Below are 16116 nucleotides of genomic sequence, written 5' to 3'. Positions count from 1 at the left end.
ACGTCTTTCGAATCAGACCCTTCCTCTGAATCTGCTCCACAGGCTCCCTTCCTCCCCAGTGGACCTTCTCAAGAGTTTAAGGCTACCGTCCTGTCCACACTTACCTGGGAGTCAGCCCCATTTTTTTACATTTAAAAAATATTTCAATTGGCAGCCTAATCCTAAGCATGCCTACTCAGAAGTAAGTCTCATTAGAGTCAATGGGACTTACTCCCAGGAAAATGTGGATAGGATTGGGCCCCCAGTTTCCTCCTCATACATGCCTGCGCACATACAGAACTAAAGAGTAATGTTCTTTTCCCCACCCCTTAACAAATATTTTCCCTGGAGATCCAAAAGCAAAGCCCCCATTCTTTCAATTTGCTCACTTGTTTTCCTACAGGATTGGGGGGGGGGGGGGGAGAGAAACTGATTTCATCTCGGATAATTCTGTTATGGCAAATGCTATTATTGTAAAAAAAACTCTGGTAGATCTCTGGGCCTTGCTGGGTTTCAAAGTAGCTCTCGAGCCAAAAAAGTGTGAGCACCCCTGTTCTAACTTGTTATCATTTTTTTTTAAGCTTAACCTTATGAAAACAAAAGTAACTGAATAATGAATGATGTAGACCAGGGGTGCCCAAACCCCAACCCGGGGGCCACTTGCGGCCCTCGAGGCCTCTCAATGTGGCCCTCAGGGAGCCCCCAGTCTTCAATGAGCCTCTGGCCCTCCGGAGATTTGTTGAAGCCCGCACTGGCCCAACGCAACTGCTCTCAGCGTGAGGGCGACTGTTTGACCTCTCGTGTGAGCTGTGGGATGAGAGCCCCCTCCACTGCTTGCTCTTTCACATCTGTGATGCAGCAGTGGCAGCAAAGGAAAGGCCAGCCTTGCTTTGTGCAAGGCCTTTTATAGGCATTAAGCTATTGCAAGACCCTCATTCATTCATATAAGTTCATCTTTAATATATTCATTTATGTAAACTTATGCAAATTTATTCAAATTTTAAATGTAAATTAATTCTTTTTTTTCCCCGGCCCCCGACACAGTGTCAGAGAGCTGACGTGGCCCTCCTGCCAAAAACTTTGGACACCCCTGATGTAGAAAATCAATACTCCCACTGAGTAGGGAGTACTGTACATTCTTTTTATACCAGCTTCCTTTCAAGTGAAATTGTACACAAAATTGAACCAGAGGCTTGGAAGCAAAAGCCCTAATGGACTCTGAGATCACAGAAAGACTCAGAGCCTTTGTAGTGGAGGCACTTTTTCCACGCAGTCTATCAAGGAGTTCTTTCCCCATCCATGGAGTTCTTTCCCCATCCATCTGGCTTAAGCCCGCTGGGTTTTCAAAGACCAATTCCCATTCAGAGGAAGCAACGCAAGAGAGAAAATTCCTGAATATCCTGTGCAGCCATGTGGAGAAGATAGCGAATAAATACCAAAATATGGCTGGATTCCAAGGAGGTATTTTGGGTGCGCTCAGAGGTTGCGCTCAGAATGTGCAGTTGGATTTTTGGCTTTTTCTTCCCATTGAATAAGCAGTCCCTTGTGTCATGCCAAGCAACACCACACTGCTTTGGGAAACTTAAAAGGGGATTGCTACGGCAAAGCCAATGGGAAGTGAGCCAGACCATTAGGGGACAATGTCAAACTGGAACAGAACAGGCCCGGATGGGCTGGAATGAACCACTAAAAAACGAAATGGTTCCTAAAATATAGCAGGACATTTCAGAAGAATATTTTAGACCTGAAACCATTCCAAGAGTGAGCTTTTATTAACCTCTTCCCAGCCGAAGCCCATCCAGAACAGGGCAGAACAAGCCCAAACAGGCCTTGGTGTTGTTAAGGATCACAAGCTGAATATGAGTCAGGGGCGTGATGTGCCCACAAAGAAGATGGGCATCTCAATTCTAACTTGCACTGGGACAGGCAGACCAAGTGGCCTGCACTGTATCCAGTGCAAGTTAGGTGTTGGCTGGTGTGCAACTCACAGTAAGGGAATATTTTTCCCCTTACCCAGTGTTGTGCGCCAGCCACCCCTATGGGGTTACTTGGATTTGCCCCCACGAATTCACTGATGCGAATCCGCTGGACCATGTAAGGCCAATTGGGCCAGAAGTGAGGGTTAGTATGTGGTCTAAGATGCCATGGCCCCCCAGGCCTAATCTGCCTCCCAGTCTGCCTACCCCTACCCAAAAACACTCCCTCCCTGCCTCCATTCCACTCCTGCCACCCTCTATCACTCCCCACGCCAGCCTCTTTCCTTATACCCCTTCCCCATCTGGATCTGGCATAGGGAGGCCAGTGCATGTCCTCATGCCAGCCTAACCTGCTCACAAGGAGGCATGAACATGTTTTACGGCATGTTCGCAACACTCCTGGGCTGCCTTGCGCTGGCCAAAGACTGTCTGCGGATTGCACCCTCATGCGCTTTAAGGCTGCATTAGTTTCCCATTCGCAAGAAGTAGTGATTCTACTTTACTCTGGGCTGGGCAAACCTCATCTAGACTACTGTGCGCAATCCTGGGCCCCATACTTTAAGAAGGATGTAGCCAAACCAGAACCACGTCAGAGAAAATGAAAGCATTTGGAACCTTTCTATATATCCTGCTGTGATTTGCATGATACTGAGTTGCAAAATGTCAGTTGCTGCTTGTTCTGCCCTGTTCAGGATGAGTTTTGGTTGAGAAAGGGTTAATAAAAACATGTTACTGGAACAGTCTAAAATATAGTTCTCTCATACATCTAACGCACTCTGCTTTTTCTTTTTTGGCATCCATTTCATTTATTAATGGCCTGTTCTGACCCGGCTTTAACACCACCCCAACCACTGTCCCATCTAGCCCAGTACTCTTTCTGACTGATTGGCGCTCTCCATGGTCAGCCCTGCTTCCTGAGATGCTAGGCATCGAACTTAGGGCCTGCTACATGTGGAGATGTGCTTTGTCCTCCAGGTATGCCCCTCTATGGCCCTCTCGAAGCCATGGGCCCTGCTGAGCCTGATTGGGTGACCCGGATTCAAATACTTTCCTAGCCATAAGGGCTGGGGCTCTTTGACAGAAGGGTGAGATTAAAATGTAATTCACAATTTTAATGGGATTCCATGATGATTTATATGCATTTTTTCTGCTATTATGCAATGCTATCTTTACATTTGGTCCCGTGAGCTGCCTGGAGGACCCTGATGAGCAGAAATTTGGACTCAGAGCCAGGTTCAGTAGCTGGTGATTCAGGCAACTGTGTGGGATGCCAGACTTGGGGAGGGGGCATTTCAGTTCTGTCCAAAACTAAGAAGCCGCAGCTGTGAGACATGAGGAAACATTTATTTGCTTACATCTGACATGAACAAATACAGATTTTAAAGATCCATGTATACAATTGGATCACCTAAGAATCCTTGCCTTTATTTCTGCCTAGGTTAGATGTAAAGAATCAGTTAAAGAGCATTTTCTGACAGTATCTAAGTGGAGAGGAAAAGAACACTCTTGACCTAAGTGACCTTGAATGCTTAAATTTCAACAGAGAGTGAAATTTTATTGCCAAGTTCTAAATTCTGGACCACTCAAAGTTTATATAGTGAAACCCTCTGCACTTTCCCTGCCATTGTTCCCAGTCACCTGCCTCCAAGAACAAAGAACATTTTTGGAGTACATCTCTCTCTCTCTCTCTCTCTCTCTCTCTCTCTCTCTCTCATATTGCTCCTTAAAGCACATCTTTTGGATTAATCCCTTAATCCCTATCCCCAAATGCATGTAATTGTTTCCCATACCGTTCTCCCTTCTCATTGTTACTTCTCCCCCTTTTGGATTGTAAGTTCCTCTGGGCAGAGACCTGTCTTTTTTCTTGTTACCCTGGCAAGTAACATTACTAAAATCATGTACTATTAGAAAACTCTGCTGCTGGGGCCGCCATTGTCTGTGTATGACAAACAACCACATCTAGAGCCCTCTCAGGCCAAAGAAGAGGTTTAACAATTGAATAAATAACAAAAATACCACGTACATTTATGGTGTTGTATGTAAAGAATGAAGTGGGCTATGGCCTTAGTTGACTTGACGGAAGCCAAACTGAATTGTTGAGAGCAAATTTAATCCATGAGATTGTGAGTTAAAAACCCAGTTTATTTAACAAGTTCTCGTGTGCTACTGTAATAAGAAAGGAAAAACAAATTAAAGAATATTCACTCTTTTCTCATATTGATTCACTCACTATAACATGCAACTGTACCTTTTAGCTAGGGGCCAACAGTGATGAGCAGGACCCACTTCCAGTGTGCACCAGAAATAATTTGGATTGCATTACTGACTACTTCCAAGGGTTTGGCAATATTATCAGGGCCGCAAATGGAGTCCAGTGTGAATCAGGCTCCCACTGCAATGCCCCAGTGTGAGTTTTCTCTGTTGCTCCCATTCACCTGCGCACCTGGGTCTCAATGAGATAGTGTGGCAGGCTCATAATGGAAGCCACAAACTGTTACCCTGCACATGCCCGATCTTGTCTGATCTCAGAAGCTAAGCAGGGTCAGGCCTGGTTAGTACTTGGATGGGAGACCGCCTGGGAATACTGGGTGCTGTAGGCTTATACCATAGTCTTTCGACACTGAAGGTTGCCAACCAATCAATTTAACATCCATTAAGTCCTAGAGACACAGCCGTGAGCATAAATAGCCACGTTCAGGGCCATCAGGACCTGTGGGAGAAGCAGCTCTCAGAATATCTAGACACTGCTGTGAGCATTGTATGGAAACATGAGATGCGGTGTCAAGATTCACGGGATGGGCATTTGCCATGGTTCCCATTGGTCCTGAACTCTGCCACGCGTGCCTGCGACAATATCTAATGGAGGTTTCATCATGGCATTTGCCATGAACCTTATAGTAAAATATGGGCACTGTAGCTGAAAAGGACCCACAGCTCATGCCATTCCACCTACTTCAGGCAAGGCTGCACCCAGAGTGAAGCTCCATCTCCGAGGGACTTATATGGGAAAAGGCACCATAGACCTATAGCATTTAAAGGATTGAGAATCCCATCAGAACTCAGAATTGTTTCTGCAAGTAAACAGGGAGCCAGGACAGCTCTTTCAGCACAAATACTATATGCTCTCTCTGGCTCACCCCCCTCCAACGACATGGACAGCTGTGATAGGGCGAGCTGGACTAAGGACAGGTGATGGATGCAATTAAAATTTGACCTTTCCCCCTCTGTTTCTGCTTCATGTCTTTCAGCCTACTTGTGCTTCCTAGTGACAGCCTTGGGGGTGACAGCAGGTGCCCATCGCCTGTGGAGTCACAGATCCTACAAAGCCAAGCTGCCTTTGCGGATATTCCTGGCCTTGGCCAATTCTATGGCATTTCAGGTTGGTACATGTGCATGAAACTCGCTTGATTTCTTTGCTGTACCCTTGTTGACTGGCAGCTGAATGGATGCAGTGACTTCCCCTGAAAAAGCCTTGTGTCCGAAGTGGCGTTAAAGCTCTGCCTGGGGTATCTGATCAGCAGTGACTTGCCCAGGCCTGGGAAGGGACAGGTTTGGTGGTATCCAAAGAATCTAAACTCCCTTCCCAACCTCGATCCCCTGACCTGAGTCCACAGCTATAGAGCTGGCGCACGTCAGAGTAGATCTAGTGGCTGAGCATAGGTTTATCCTGGCACATGGACACAAATGTTCCCTTGTCCCAAAGAGGCCTTCGGAGACCAAACTCCCCTGTGGGACACAGAAGGCACCATATTGGTGTCACTGCATTGCTGCATGGAGAGTTAGTTAGGATTGGACTGTTAGGCAGAGAGAAAATGATTGGCCCAAGATCACCTAGTGATCTTCATGGTTAGGTGGGGATCGGAATCTGGGGCTCCCTACTCCTAGTCCAACAGTGTAACAACTACATAACACCGAGTACATAAGAGCTTACCAGTAAACTATAAAAGATTTATCCAAACTAGAAGGAGTTTTGCTCTAAGTAATCTGCACAGAAGTCAGTCCCACTGAATTTGATGAGACGTACTGCCAGGAGAATATGTATAGGATCACAGCCCGAGCGTTCTTCCTTAAATAGACTTTACAAGGCTTACAAAGAGGAGGGTGGGAGGGATTTGGGGTCTGGTGGATCAGCCTGAGAGGAACATTTCAAAGAGTTGCAACCATAACTATAGGCTGCTTCACATGTTACAGTACACACTCTCTGGGCGATGAAGCGAGACTTCAGAGTCCACACCGTAATGCAAAACTAAACTCTCTTGCTGCTCTCCACGCAGAATGATATTTTTGAATGGGCCCGAGACCATCGAGTGCATCACAAATACTCGGAGACAGATGCCGACCCCCACAACGCGCAGCGTGGCTTCTTTTTTGCCCACATCGGCTGGCTCTTCGTCCGAAAGCATCGGGATGTCATCGAGAAAGGACGGAAGTTGGATTTTAGTGACCTGCTGGATGACCCTGTGGTTTGGATGCAAAGAAAGTGAGTGAAATGGGGAACACTTTAGGCGGTGAGAAAGCAAACACTGGCCAGTGGTGTGGAGAGGACTGGCAAAGCACTTGAACACCCCATGCAAGAGGCTCGTCCCCCTCCTCTTCAGAGCCACTCCGAGTGATGGGAGCAAAATGGAGGTGTTTCGCCTCCGAATTGCTCCCACCACCTGGAATGGCTCTGAAGGGGAGGGGATGCTTGCACAGCGCATTCAGGCACCTGTAAAACTTAGTGCACCCCCTCTAGCTACACCACTGGCACTGATCACATTTGGTATTCTTCAGCTTAGGAGCTTACAGCGCCACAAAGACTACTTTCCAGTACCTCTGATGCATAGAGATAAGGAATTCTGAGCTAAATCAGCAAATACTATTTATGTGATTATCATGGTGTATTAGGGCCAAACTATGCATGATGTTCAATGTGTCCCTGACTTTGAGGTCTTCTAGTTTTCCTTGGTAAATAGCAACTAGATCAGGGGCCCCTGGATCAGGTGTGGGGGGGTCAGCCTTCCACCCGTCCTGCAGCCACTTGGGAACAATTGGGAACTTTTTTCCTTTGGCAAGTAGCAGTGATAGGGGGATTTGGATTGGGCCCATGGCAGGGAAGGGATAGTGTTTTTAAAAAACCTCTACCCCCTGCTATGGTCTTAATACATATGGGGGCCCTGGCTCCTGTTTATAAACAAGGCCTGTGCCACTTTTAGGTTCCCACATCATTTGGCCTTCCCTGACTGTGGGTTTTGCATTGAGATGATGGCTGGAAGCCTTGGCAGCACAACCACGTGAGAACTTGCATTACAGACCAGTGTACTCAAAAGCTCTTGATGGGCGACTGCATAATTCAGGATTGGGATGACCTAAATAAAGCAGGATGGTCAACGCGGGATTGTGTGAACCAACCCTGTGTCTGTTAGGAAACGTTTTAAAATATGAATACAGCATTTCAGAATGGTGGTGGTTGGCAACCTTCAGTCTTAAAAGACTATGGTATAAGCCTACAGCACCCAGTATTCCCAGGCGGTCTCCCATCCAAGTACTAACCAGGCCTGACCCTGCTTAGCTTCAACTGTTACCCTGCACATGCCTGATCTCATCTGATCTCAGAAGCGAAGCAGGGTCAGGCCTGGTTAGTACTTGGATGGGAGACCACTTGGGAATACTGGGTGCTGTAGGCTTATAGCATAGTCTTTCGAGACTGAAGGTTGCCAACCATTTCAGAAACCGCCATGGCAGAGGACAAGAAAGCAGTAAGAGCTGTGCAACTGAGAGAGAGAGGCAGAGAAACAGACTGTATTACCTTCCAGAAAGCAGGCAGGGCCGCCCACTAGCGCCTCATAGATCAGCTCCTGCAATCTAGACCACCGTGTCTCATGATGAGCAGGGAGGGGTTGCACTGCAGAGAGGAGCTCGTAGTTCCAGGTGGCTCCTGTCTTTCAGCTAAGCTACACTATGATGTTCCATGGGAGCCTGTTATAGGATCTGTTTCCCTTATGAGGAAGAAAGAGCTGGAAATGCACAAAGCTCTTTGCGAAATAGGTTGAGCAGGTGGGAAGCAAGCAGGCTTTCACAGGCAGTCACTACTGGACCCAAAACTGCATCTGTACCCAAGAGCAACCACAAGACCCTTTCCAGGACCCCTAAGGCTGCTTCTTGTCAGCCAGCTCAAAAATTCCCCCCCCCCCCGAAAGAAGAAAGGAAAATAAGATATCATTTCATCTTCTCTCTCGCATATTGGGTAGAGGACCAAACCCAGCAATCCTGTGCATGTTTCTTCAGTAAGTCATATTCAGAGTTTCAGGCAGGGGGTCTTCCTCACCTCTAGCTGGAGATGCCAGGGAATGACTCCAGGACATCCTGCTTTCAAAGCAGACACTCTATCACTTGCTTACAGCCCCTTCTACTTTGTCCCTCTATAGCAGATGGAACCTGTGTTTCCAGAGTAACTGAGTATTGACCTTAATGCTCACAAGCCATCAACCTTCCATCTTCCCCAGTTCTTCCTAGGAAAGAGTTGCTGTCATGGCAGCCAGTTTTCTTTGATATCTACACTGAGAGGGCTAAAAAGGAATAAGAGAGAAACATTTGATAGTTTTCTCCTGCAGATTAATGGGCAATGCTCTCTAAGCATATGCATTAATGAAGTCGAAATCAGCATTTGATGACACAATTTGGGCAAATTACAATTATTCCAAATGATATTGCTTTGAACAAACCAAAAGACATTCTTGTGCAACAACACATTAATGGCTGGGTGCAGCTAATGGCAACTTAGAGAAATGCTGTTTTGTAGCATTTTTCCATTGGGGACCCAGAGTGGGAAGTGCATGTTGGCTGTTCCCAAATGACATATGACATGAGTCAGCCAAGAAAGGGCTAATATGGTCCAAAGAAGCGCATTTAGGGTTTCACAAATGACAGTAAAAGCACAATTTTTCTTTTGTCCACCCTTTTTGCACATGTGAATAACCACAAATGTGATTTGTAGCCAAATAGCCAGCTGTTTGTAGCCAAGAGCCAGGGTGGTGCAGTAGTTTGGGAGGTGGGCTTAAACCTGTAAGATCCGGGTTTGAATCCCCCCTCAGCTATGAAGTTTCCTGGGTGATTTTGGGCCAGTCACTTTCTCTCAGCCTCACCTACAATCACAGGGTTGTTGTGAGGACAAAAGGAGGGGAGCAGCTGTTTATACCACCTGAGCTCTTTGGAAGAAGAGCAATATAAAAATGTGAATAATAAAATATTTTGAGAATGCAATAATCCAGTTTTGAAACGAATTGAGAACCATACAGGAAGATGGATCTAAACTTATATTTCAGTTTATATCAGAAATGCTCTGTCTGAAGTACATTGTTGCCATGGAGCTTTGCCTACACGAGAAGGGGAGCAGTGTGGTGGCATCTCAGTTGAAGAAGTCTCTCTGTTGCTAGGTAGAGTGGTGGTGACATCATCAAAAGTTTACAGATGGTCATTAAAAAAATTTCAAAATTTTGTGAAAAGGGTCACAGTGTTGAATATGGACCAGGGGGAACCAGGACCAATCTTGAACATAGCTTTGAATACAGCAGGAAGCAAAGTGGCTGCAATTCTGAAGATATTTATTAGGGAGGCTTTAAACTGTGCTTCCAGTAAAACGAAAGCACAGTTTCCAACCCTGTCAGGAGGCCCAGAGAGGCTTCTGTGGGGTCCTAAAGGCTCACACCTGGGGCATTTGCCCCATCAAGTATAATGGGTGATCCACCACTGGGTTTTTGAATAAGTTACTGGTAGTTCTCTCATGACACACCTGTCCATTATTTTGCAATGCACTAGAGACAGGTGGTTGAGTGTTCCAATAGGCAGGCTGGGTTCTGTTAGCTTTAATTATCCTTCACTAACTTGGTTTTCAACAGTCTAGGAAACGGTGCCTTGGATGATGCAGACCAGTCACCCGTTCTCTTTCTTCACAGGTACTATAAGAGTTCAGTGGTGCTGATGTGCTTTGTCATTCCTACTCTTGTGCCTTGGTACTTCTGGGGAGAGACCCTGTGGAACTCCTACTTCCTTGCGTCCATCCTCCGTTACACCATCTCGCTCAATGTGGCCTGGCTGGTCAACAGTGCTGCTCACATGTACGGCAATCGGCCATATGACAAGAACATAAACCCTAGGCAGAATGCACTCGTCACTATAGGAGCCATTGGTGAGTACCAAGAATATCATGTCCATAAAATTTACAATTGTGGCTTTGGATTTTTTTTCCACCTGTAGAACTCTGTGCTTGCTCTAAAGCAGTAGTTCCCAAACTTTTTAGCACTGGGACCCACTTTTTAAAATGACACTCTATTGGGGCCCATCTAGCTTTACGAGACATAAAAAAAGTTATCTAGAAGGAAAGCACTTATTTATTTACAAGTAATAATAACTGCCCAAAAGACACTCAAACATTTATCTCCCTATATTTACACAAGCTTGCAAACTGCAAGAGCGGAGCTCTTTGTGGGGCAATTAACTGCTCTCTGATTTTTGAATAGCCTCAGGGCTTGGGGCAATTAGTCATTTGATCTTTTCATCACCATTGGAGGTTCTGCCCAGCTGTTATGGGACCCACCAAAAACCAGGTCGCGACCTACCAGTGGGTCCCGAACCACAGTTTGGGAACCACTACTGTAAAGTTATTCTCAGTTAACATGTTTACTCAATTTAAAAAAAAAAAAAATTCAAACATTTTTACCCTGTTTTTCTCAAAGAGATTCAAAGCACAATAGAATTAGTGTAACATAATGCAAATGATGTAAATAAATGTTGGCTGACTGTTGAATTGCTTCATACCTCCATCTGTCTTCTTAGATCAATGTTTCTCAACCAGTGGTACTTTTACCACCAGTGGTACTTGAGTTGGTGTCTAGTGGTAAATGCAGGACCCCTAGACCTCCACCAACTGGCAGCGAGACCAGGTTCAGTGGGCAAAGCTCCATCCAGCGTGTAATTTTCACGAGCTTGAAAAAGTCCTCCAATCTGCCCTGAACCTCTGACTTGTGTTTGTTGCATCCGGCCTCTCCATCTGGAAGAGTAACTTGCAATGACATCATCGATGGTAACTCCTGGTGGTAATTCCAATAGGTGGACCGTGCAAAGTGGTACAGCGGAGGACAAATGTTGAAAAACACTGTCTTAAACCAGTGTTTCTTTTTCCCAAGTCACTGCTGTCAGTTTCACATGTTTTTGTCCAAGTTCCTCCAGAGATCTAGATTCCAGACTTGCCAATTTCATCCCAAAAGCCATGAAACAGAAAGATAAAATTGGCAAGTCTGGCATCTAGATCTCTGGAGGCACTCTGACAAAAACATATGAAACTGACTGCAGTGGCTTGGGAAGAAGAAGCAATCAAAGGACAATAAATACTATTATTACCAGCGGCTTCAGGAATATTGCAGAAGATGGATGAAATTGATATGTTCCCCCAAATGGTCTTTGCACAGAGACTGCAGTCCATCGAGGAACAGTCCCCGCTGAGATTTATGCAGGCCAAGTAGGCCAAACCATTAGGAGAATAACAGCCCAATAACATATAATTCCCCACGCGCTAATGCAGCCGTGCCAACGGGGTGAGTGCTGCATCCCGCGGGGGAGTTTCAGGACCTGGAGATCTCCTTCAGGTAAGGAAACAATTGTTCCCTTGCCGCAGGGTAAGCCTTCACTGCACAGATGGGTCAATTTGGACCTATACCAGCTACTTTACTGGTGCAAGTCTGAGTGGACCTAGGTAGGTGGACTGAGGCCAGGAATGGGAATAGGGGATAGTTGTGCCACTGATGTTGCCCTCTTCCTGCCCTCATCCCTCCCCACACTAATCATTCTTCTTCCTCCTATTTCCTCCCATCCCCCATCCATTCCCCACGCTGAATTACCAGTGCCGGAGCTCACACAGTGGCTGCCATCACATGGGCATGGTTGCTCTCCTCTTGTGGCAGCAGCCAGGCTGAATTCTATGGAGTTGCATGTATGATGGCCGTAAAATGCACTGCATTTCGGTGACCCAGCAGCCTAACAGGATTGGACTGTTAATTAGCTACGGTTTCCTTGATTGAGTGAGAGCGCTAACCAAATCAGCTCAGTGAAATCAGTGGCAAGGATTGCCAAAATATTTTCCAGGAAAATACTGTAAGGTGCTGATCTATGAGTAGAGGTGGGTTTTTTTGGTGATGTCAAAAACACATATATATGGTTGGCAACCTTCAGTCTCGAAAAACTATGGTATAAGCCTACAGCACCCGGTGTTCCCAGGCGGTCTCCCATCCAAGTACTAACCAGGCCTGACCCTGCTTAGCTTCCAAGATCAGACAAGCTCAGGCATCTGCAGGGTAACACATTATAATTTATAATTTTAAGTTATAAAAATGTGCCCTTGGTATGCAAACACGTTTCCTTCCACATGTTGAGATCCTTTCTTTTCTGGTTTCTTTTACGAATTGGTGCTGTCCTCTCTACCTTTGACTGCCAAAGGTAATCTACCTTCTTTGGGGTTTTGTTTTCCAGGTGAAGGTTTTCACAATTACCACCACACCTTTCCATTTGATTATTCGGCTAGTGAGCTCGGCTTGAAATTCAACCCCACCACCTGGTTCATTGATTTCATGTTTTGGCTGGGTTTGGTCACTGACCGGAAGCAGGCTCCCATGGAGATTATCCAAGCCCGCAAAGAGAGGACTGGAGATGGCAGTTCTTGAAAGACAACCTGAGTCTCTGAACATTGATGCTGCGGTATGTGTTGTTTGTATGTCTCTTCATTGGGGTTCTTCTTAAGCCCCCAACTGCCCCACCCCTTAGGATGGAAGTAGTACTTTTCATCGAACGTAGGCCAAATTAATTCCATTTTGTTTTCGTGCACTGGTTTTCAAATTTTCTTTCTGTAGGGAACATTTTCTACATCAACTCCTCTTCCAAAGATGAGTTGCATGTGGAGCCATAGCTGGAAGACCCAGTGCCCAGGGCGGTGATGTCATGATGTTACATGACATTGTGATGTCACTACTGGGTTCTCCCCAGAGAAGGAGGTGCTGGGAGCTCCCATTCCCAGCACCTCCTTTGTGCTCCCATTCCTTCTCCCCTTTGAATGGGCACCCCTTTCATGGGGAAATCTCCACAGAAGAAAGAACATGGGGCACAAAGCCACTCCAGTGAACGCCCCCCTCCTCCGGGAGACCAGTAAGTGGTGCAAGGCAGTAACTTCCAGGTTACTCCTAGAGGAGGAGGTGATGGTGGCATAGCACCTGGGGCAGTTGCCCCTCAGGCTCCAGCCTAATTACATCTCTGATTGCATGTTACAGAAGATTCTGCAATACGTTCTAGTCCGCATTCATTTTATGCAGGTCATTGGCCAGGCTTGTGGTCTCTCTCTGGCTCTGTGTGGATTGAATGGGCACCCTAAAATACTGCACATTTCAGAAGTTCAACTGCGGTGGACAAGCTTACCTTTATGGCGTCTTGTACATCATTACTAATCTTCTCATGGAGAAGCCCTTGATAAGCTCCCTTGGCGCCCCAGGACACTGCTTGAAAACCACGGCTTTAGTGGAATTAAATCATGGATCATTATAGCCTAATTTCATGTTTGATAAGTTTACATTTAATTTAATATTAGAGTTCAATGTAGCAGGTCTTCTGACTTGGTCGAGTCATTATGATGCCGCCCAATGAACGCACTATGTAAACTGTGACAGAATGAAAGAACCACCTGCTCTTGCGTTGTTGAAGCAAGTGAATGGTTTCATTAAAGAAGCCGATTCCAAATTTTTCTGTCTCCCAATCCAGTAGATCTTTGCTGCTGTGGGTGGTCAGATGTACATGTAGCACTCCCATTGAGAAGGACTTTCCTAACCATTTCAATAAAGGGATAGCTTTGCACATACAAAAACTTGTGGTTGTGGAACTGTCCCTCTACAGGAGAAAATAGGGAAGGCTGCTATGGCCAGAACTAGACAGATTTCTGGAGAAAGCACCTATTCTAAAACAGAATTCCACCTGTGTTTCAGGTGGAAAAAGTGAGGCATTGGGACCTAACATACAGTCATACAAATCAATCATGAAGAGATATGTTAAACATAAGTTACTGTTTCCCCAGTTCTTTGGACCAATTAAGGGCCCAATCCTATCCAAATTTCCAGCACAGATGCAGCCGCAGCTCAATCTAAGGTAAGGGAACATTTGTTCCCTTGCCTTGAAGTGGCCTCTGTGACTGTCCCCCCATCTCAGGATGCAGCACACATCCTGTTGGTACAGCTGCATCAGCACTGGAATGTTGGATAGAATTGGTCCCTCAGTCAGCCCTCCAAACCTCTTGTATGCCTACTCCCTCTTGAATCTCTCAATGCCTGGGCATCCTCAGATGGTGTCTGAAGTCTGTCCCAGTGTCTGTTCTTCTGTGAGGACTGGAACATGTAAGGATTACTAAAATCTAAGGGGAGATGTGCACCCAAAGACCATGTGGAGGGCAGACTCAATGCTGTAACTTGCCTTGAGGGACACAGCTGGAGTTTGTTCCCAAATTCCCAGGATAGATAGTAGCTCGGAAAGTGAAAACTCCCTTGATCACTGGAGTTAACTACTGTAAATTCTGCTTTGTCCCAAGTTCTAAGCTGTGGGCACTGATTAGAAGTGAAATGGAAGTCTTGTGGTTCAATGTTCTGGCAAGAAGAGGGGCTTCCTCTGTAGTTGCTTTCACAGCATTACAGATCCGGGGAATCTGGTGGATAAAGAGGGGCTGCCAGCTCTTTCTCCCTCCCTGGTGCTATGTCCTTTTTGTCTACACCTGAAGTTTCACCCCTCCTCCTCTGCTTCCTCTCCCCACCATATGATTGCCATATAATTAACAATGGTGCCCACCTCACAGACAAAAAAAAAAGACATTAATTCTGAAACTGAACTGAAACACTCTCATTGTTGAAAGAAAAAGAGAGACTTTTGCTAACCCTCTGCTGCAAGACCAATGCTCTCTGATTTTATTTTATTTTTTTCAAACTTTTGCTTAGTTTTCTTGTTAAATATGTAATTAATTTATTGAAGAGCAGGTACTTGTATTAACATCTATATGCTTTGTGGGCCAAAAAAACTGAAATTGGTATGTTTAGATGACTAATTTTATTGTCACGTATACGTTGTCATTTGTAAAAGTGTACAGCTAAACAATGTCTTAAACCAAATAAAGCTCCATTTTAAATGTTTGGATACCTAATTTCTGTTCTGACTGGCCAAAGCTACTCAGGCATGCACATGTATTCAGTAGGTTATCTTAACCCCACCCCCCCCATCTCAACTTTTGATCATTGGGACATAAGAGCTGATTATAAGCTGTACTAAAGCTTCAGCTGCATGCAGCATCCATTGACTGCCCAAGTAAAATATGTTTTAAATGATAGTTTATGTAATTTTGGGACTTAATAGATGCCTTGTAAAAAGCATGTTTCCTTAAAGGGACCTGGAGCCCTTCGCATCCATTGTTAGCCACAGAGGGATAAATGGAATTGAACTCCTGCAAATTTCCAAATTTTTGTGAAATGGAGAGTGCAACAGTGTACAGTTTCTAATCCTGAGCAAGAATTTCCATCCACCAAGTTCATTTCCACTCTGATTGGAGTAGGGTATTCCATAGAGTACTCTGTGATTTCCGTAGAGTATCTACGGAAATCACAGAAAGAAGTCTTTTATTCTCAACAGGAAGGAGAGCCCAAAATAGAATATATTGCATGTCTGCTCCCTGGGAATGTATGAGCCAGAATCTAAAGAACAGCGCAGCTTGTTCCACAAGCCCAAGGAGGTTTTCTCAAGCACCTTTTCCCATCACCTGCTCCAGACACAGCAAACTGCATTTGAAACAGAAGGGGGTTTCAAAAGCAATTTGGAGAGTGGTATAAAGGCCATTTGTTAAGAAGAAAAATTAAACACTTGATTGGGTGCCACTTAGGTGGATTTAAAACGGCTATTTGCAGCCTGGCCTTGATGTTTCAAAGTGGGAAGATTGACTGTGGATTTCAGAAATAATGGAGCAAGGAGTAAATCTGAAAGCTGGTCACTACAACACAAACTCAATTACCAAATATTTAAATTTGAGATTTTTTTTTTCCCTACCATCAAAATTTATTTCAGCTTTAGGTAAAAGTTCTTATAACTGTGCCCTGAGGGATACAGCAGAATCTCC

General features: G+C 45.4%; 1 protein-coding gene and 1 pseudogene across 1 annotated transcript in view; both read left to right on the top strand.

Annotated features, from left to right (window-relative positions):
- The window catches only part of SCD5 (stearoyl-CoA desaturase 5), a 43795-nt gene extending 31146 nt beyond the window's left edge, over nt 1-12649 (top strand). The window contains exons 2-5 of the mRNA XM_066632446.1: nt 5204-5334; nt 6230-6435; nt 9890-10122; nt 12459-12649. Coding sequence (XP_066488543.1) covers nt 5204-5334; nt 6230-6435; nt 9890-10122; nt 12459-12649 — 761 coding nt within the window. The remainder of the gene's footprint in view (nt 1-5203; nt 5335-6229; nt 6436-9889; nt 10123-12458) is intronic.
- LOC136656539 (5S ribosomal RNA) lies at nt 7505-7621 on the top strand (annotated as a pseudogene).
- Nucleotides 12650-16116: the final 3467 nt, after the last annotated feature.

This window comes from Tiliqua scincoides, chromosome 6 (genome assembly GCF_035046505.1).
Source record: "Tiliqua scincoides isolate rTilSci1 chromosome 6, rTilSci1.hap2, whole genome shotgun sequence".
Lineage (NCBI taxonomy): Eukaryota > Metazoa > Chordata > Lepidosauria > Squamata > Scincidae > Tiliqua > Tiliqua scincoides.
This window is presented reverse-complemented; position numbering and strand designations above follow the sequence as displayed.